We start from the raw sequence: 5916 nt of genomic DNA on the forward strand, positions 1-5916 counted from the left end.
ATGGCCCAGTGGTTAGGGCAGCGGACTTGCGGTCATAGGATCGCGGTTTATTGAGTGAAAACACCGAAAGCTCCACAAGGTTCCGGCAGGGGATGGTGGCGAACCCTGCTGTACTCTTTCACCACAACTTTCTCTCACTCTTACTTCCTGTTTCTGTTGTGCCTGTAACTCAAAGGGTCAGCCTTGTCACACTGTGTCACGCTGAATATCTCCGAGAACTACGTTAAGGGTACACGTGTCTGTGGAGTGCTCAGCCACTTGCACGTTAATTTCACGTTAATTTCACGAGCAGGCTTTTCCAATGGAGTGCCAACAACCAGTTTAATAATGACAAAAGCCATGTAAGAAATGTTTTGCTGTTTTAAAAAGTAATTGAATCAAAGGCAGGACATTTTAACAGAAATGTAGTAACAAAACACTTAAATTATTTGATAAGAAAGGACAGATTGGGTAATGAGTGTCATCCTGGGAACATCATAATCAACATCATCATCATCATCATCGTTTAATGTCCACTTTCGATGCTAGCATGGGTTGGATGATTTGACTGAGGACTGGTGAACCAGATGGCTACACCAGGCTCCAATCTGATTTGGCAGAGTTTCTACAGCTGGATGCCCTTCCTAACGCCAACCACTCCGAGAGTGTAGTGGGTGCTTTTATGTGCCACCGGCACGAGGGCCAGTCAAGCGGTACTGGCAACGGCCACGCTCAAAATGGTGTATTTTATGTGCCACCCGCACAGGAGCCAGTCCAGCGGCACTGGCAACGATCTCGCTCGAATGTCTTTACACGTACCACCGGCACAAGTGCCAGGAAGGTGACACTGGGCACTGGTGCCATCACGATTTCGCTTTCGCTTGCCCCAACAGGTCTTCGCAAGCCGAGTTTAGTGTCCAATGAAAGAAAGTATGCATAAGTGGGCTGGCTACACCCCTGGCAGAGGCCTTGGATTTAGGTCTCACTTGGCTTGACAGGTCTTCTCACGCACAGCATATTTCCAAATAAATAAATAACTGGGATGGCAACAGCAGGAATGCATTTGGTCATTGACCTGTTCAATAAGTTTCATGTGGGAAATGCATTTGATCATAGATTTGTTCAATAATGTTTATGTGGTTAAAGAATATAAAAAAAAAAAAAAAATCGAGCTAAATATGTAAGATGACCCATCCTTGAAAACAGACAACAATACCTACAACTGCTTCTAGTTATAGCAACAAATAGAAGTAGTAGTAGTAGTATTGTTTTTGGTGCTGGTACTTCTGTAACAATTCAAACATGATTAAGTGACAGATAAGAATAAACAATGAAAACTATTTATAATAATAATAATAATAATAATAATAATAATAATAATAATAATAATAATAATAATAATTTATTCTTTTATTGGCCACAAGGGCTAATATAAATATACATAAAAAGACATGCAACAACATAAAAGACAACACAAGAAGACACAAAGGGTTTTATACCATGTGTAAACAATAAAAAACAATAAAAATTAAATAATAAAATCTCGCAATAGTGGAAGGTGCTTTACAGTTTACTCATGGAAAAACCCACAAAAGTCATGGGTGCTGGATCAACAGGGCAAGAGCCCTTTTCTTTATATTTTTACAGGTGTATACTCAGAATTGGTCCTTTCACACCAACCATTCTTCCAACATAAACTTGCTAGAAGGCAACACTCCGTTCTCCACACTCACTCTCCTCTTCAAGTGAAACTTGAACAGGTTGATGAGAGCTTGGCCAAAAAGGAAAGTGTCTGACTTTAGCCTTTTCAAATGAGTCCACCATACAACCTCTTTTGCTACAGCCACCGGACAAATAAAAAATGCCTGCCCCACCTGGCCAAAGGAGGGTGGTGGCGCAATCATCACTTTGGATTCAGCTGATAGCCAGATCTGTCCTTCATGCGACAGCAGATAATAATAATAACGATAATAATAATAATAATCCTTTCTACTATAAGCACAAAGCCTGAAATCTTGAGGGAGGGGACTAGTCGATTACATTAATCTCAGTGTTTCACTGGTACTATACTTATTGATCCCAAAAGGAGGAAAGGCAAAATCGACCTTGGTGGAATTTGAACTCAGAACATAGTGGCAGATGAAATACTGCTGAGCATTTCATCCATTGTGCTAACGACTCTGCCAGCTCACTGCCTTTATAATAATAATGATGACTTCAAATTTTGCTACAAGGGCAGCAATTCAGGGGGAGGGGATGAGTCAATTACATCAACCCCAGTGTTCAACTTATTTTATCGACCCCAAAGGGATAAAAGGCAAAGTCAATGTTGGTGGAATTTGAACTCAGAATGTAACAGCCATTTTGTAAAGCTATCAACTACTACTAAGTAGTAATAACCATTTAATGGACCTGCAAAATTGATGTGTAGTTTTGTCCATGGACTTTTTACTTCTGGCCAAGGTTCCCATTTCTGAGAAGGCAATTTTGCTGCCAGAGCACATTCTCTGCAGCTTTTTACTCCATCTTTGGCCACTACACATAACGTCACATTTTCTATATGAGTGTGTATGTGTCTCTCAGTGTGTATATGTTTGCATGTTCATTACCTACATTAAGCTGATGACTGAGAAGTATATGTGTCTGACTGTATGTGAGGGTGTATATGTGTGTGAATATACATACATTTTTCTGGCAAATCACAGACACACACACACATTTTTGTGATGAATGTAGCACAGAACTATACCTCAAATAGCCATGTGATACAACCAGAAAATGCAATTCCTTAAAATTAAGACCATAATTTGATCATTTATATCCATAAAGAACAGGAACCTGAAGAGAACAGGTACATTAAGAACAGGAACTTGAAGAGCCAAAGTTAGTTACTGAGGAACTGTGAAAACGTTGAATTCACATGTTGGATCTGACATTCAGATCTGATTGATGAGACATGTTCCACATCACTTCTCAATGCTCACTACTTCATTCATTGTGGAAACAGCGATTTGGCTGTCACACTAGGGCTTTTCAACTGAAGGTGACATATCCTACATATGTGTGGCAAATATACACATTTGAAATCTCAACCAAGAATTGAAATGTTTTGTTTTCCTTTCCATTGTTCTCTGGGCTCGCACTCAGAATTTATGGGCGTTATTTTGTCAAATTCCGAATTAGGATAAACTCAGTCCAACCCAGACAACTCACTGGATTTCTGTTGTTTATACTGACCTAGATCTAATTTTAGCACAAGTAATAAATACAAGACACTTCTAACAGAATATTCTTTCTTTTCCTCAGTGATCATCATCAGAGGCAATGTCTGTCTTACTGTCTCTTTATTCAAAGCTATCACAGATGTAGTAGCATCTCTCTCTTATTTTTTTCATCACCCAACTACCTATACCAACTAGCTTGTCATCAATGATTTATCATATGAGCCTTATTACTGCCTGACTCCTTTTCCATTAACTTAGGATACTTTCTACAACAACCAGAAATTCTCTAACAGACTAACGTTTGTTATCCACTTCTCCAACTCTGATGTTATTAAATCTCGTAATGATTAAGTAAAAACTATTTCTACTCTTTTACTCTTTTACTTGTTTCAGTCATTTGACTGCGGCCATGCTGGAGCACCGCCTTTAGTCGAGCAAATCGACCCCAGGACTTATTCTTTGGAAGCCTAGTACTTATTCTATTGGTCTCTTTTGCCGAACCGCTAAGTTACGGGGATGTAAACACACCACCATCGGTTGTCAAGCAATGGTGGGGGGACAAACACAGACACACAAACATACACACAGACACACAAACATACACACACACATACATATATACATACATATATATATATATATACATATATACAACAGGCTTCTTTCAGTTTCCGTCTACCAAATCCACTCACAAGGCTTTGGTCGGCCTGAGGCTATAGTGGAAGACACTTGCCCAAGGTGCCACGCAGTGGGAATGAACTTGGAACCATGTGGTTGGTAAGCAAGCTACTTACCACACAGCCACTCCTGCGCCTACTGTAAGTTTATTTCAAGAATCCTGAAATTACTAACATGCAGTCTTTTACATCGCAGCCTATCTTCAAATGCAACCTTCACCAAACATCAAACCAAAATGAATTACATCATTTCATTTTCATGACCCCTACATATCACATACAATCATTACAACTAGTGACACCCAGCACTTCTAATTAACTTACATCTTGGCTGTTATAATTAGTAATCCTTGGCCTACTAATGTTTACACATGAACTACTAGTTGTTATCACAACTTCAGCAAGAACTAGACAAATGCTGTAATAATATATTATATCTTTATCTTTTTTACTTGTTTCCGTCATAAGACTGCAGTTATGTTGGGGCATTGGTGGAATGGAAAAAAGAATCTGTAGGAGACTTGAATGAAGCAGTCTCTTAGCAAGAATAATTACACACACACAGATTAAAATAAAAAAATGCAAAATTTTATTGCCATGCATGCTGTCTCAGTGAGACATGTGCAAAAGAAAACAAAAACCTATAGCAGAAAGTTTACAAACTATAAAATATGAGTGGAATAACAGAGTGAGTATATCAATTGATTAATTACACATACATTTGAATGTCTATACAATCATGAGTACAGTTTAATATTCATAGGATTACACATACAATCCAATATTTTCCCAACTATGTGAATTTTACATGACACATGCGAAAACATGTGTCGTAAAAAAATGCAAAACAATAACAAAACAATTTTCTTCGAACTAACACAGAAAGTGTGAAGAACAAATAGTTTCAGTTTTTGGAGACCAAAAACGATGGATTGTCAAATAATGTGTAAGTTTAAAATACTACAAAATAACTATGCCTGGAAATAAATCTATAATAAAATATAAAAAAATGGGAAAGAGAAAAAAACCAACACACCTACACCTATTAATAAAGAACTCTATGTATTCTTGTGACAGTGTCTGAGTTTATAGTTCATCACCATTCTACATTGTAAATCCATGGTTGTGCTCCAGTTATACTGGTTTTTACACAGAGTGATATACATGACAAGACACATATAACGGTTGATTAGATTAACAAGATAACATTGTTTGGTACAAGTTAAGCAATGGTAATGTTGAATTTCTCAACTTATATATACCTGTAAGTTTTGAAAAATGGCTGTGATCAATTCATAAATGCCAACTGGAATAACTAATGATCATAAATACGTATAGGTATACAAAGAGTCGAATCACAGGAGGGGAGACTGTCTAGAAAAAGTTTAAGGCATTGCTAAAATGTGCAGATAATCATCAAGATCATCATTTAATGTCCATTTTCCATGCTGGCATGGGTTGGACAGTTTGACAAGAGCTAGTCAGCTGGAGAACTGCCTGGACTCCATGTTTGTTCTGGCATGGTTTCTATTGATGGATGCCCTTCCTAATGCCAATCACTATACAGAGTGTCCTGGGTGCTTTCACATGGTACTGGCACCCACAAGCCCACAAGATTAGGAACACTCAACAGAAGAGGGATGTAAGGGACATGCCTGTGTGCAAGGTCGACCATGTATTTATTTGGCTTGACATATCTTTCTAATCACAACAAACCGCCTGGATAATATTATTCATAATTACAGAGGCATCAAGCTGTTAGATCAGGTTATGAAAGTTACGGAGAGGGTCATAGCCCAACTAATTAGGGAGTGAATCAATTCAGATGAGATGCAGTTTGGGTTCGTGCCAGGTAAAAGCACCACTGATGCCATATTTCTAGTGAGACAGCTGCAGGAGAAATATCTAGCCAAGGATAAACCTCTGTACCTGGCCTTCGTTGACATGGAGAAAGCCTTTGACAGGGTCCCCCGATCCCTTATCTGGTGGTAATGAGGAAACTTGGGATAGAAGAATGGTTAGTGAGAGCTGTGCGA

The 5916-nt window shown here is 38.5% G+C and overlaps 1 protein-coding gene across 1 annotated transcript in view; it reads left to right on the forward strand.

Annotated features, from left to right (window-relative positions):
- LOC106880816 (protein unc-79 homolog) overlaps window positions 1-4422 on the forward strand; it is a 63435-nt gene extending 59013 nt beyond the window's left edge. The window contains exon 26 of the mRNA XM_052973022.1: window positions 4349-4422. Within this exon, the coding sequence (XP_052828982.1) occupies window positions 4349-4422 (74 nt within the window). The remainder of the gene's footprint in view (window positions 1-4348) is intronic.
- Window positions 4423-5916: the final 1494 nt, after the last annotated feature.

The sequence above is a fragment of the Octopus bimaculoides genome, chromosome 14 (genome assembly GCF_001194135.2).
Source record: "Octopus bimaculoides isolate UCB-OBI-ISO-001 chromosome 14, ASM119413v2, whole genome shotgun sequence".
Classification (NCBI taxonomy): Eukaryota; Metazoa; Mollusca; class Cephalopoda; order Octopoda; family Octopodidae; genus Octopus; species Octopus bimaculoides.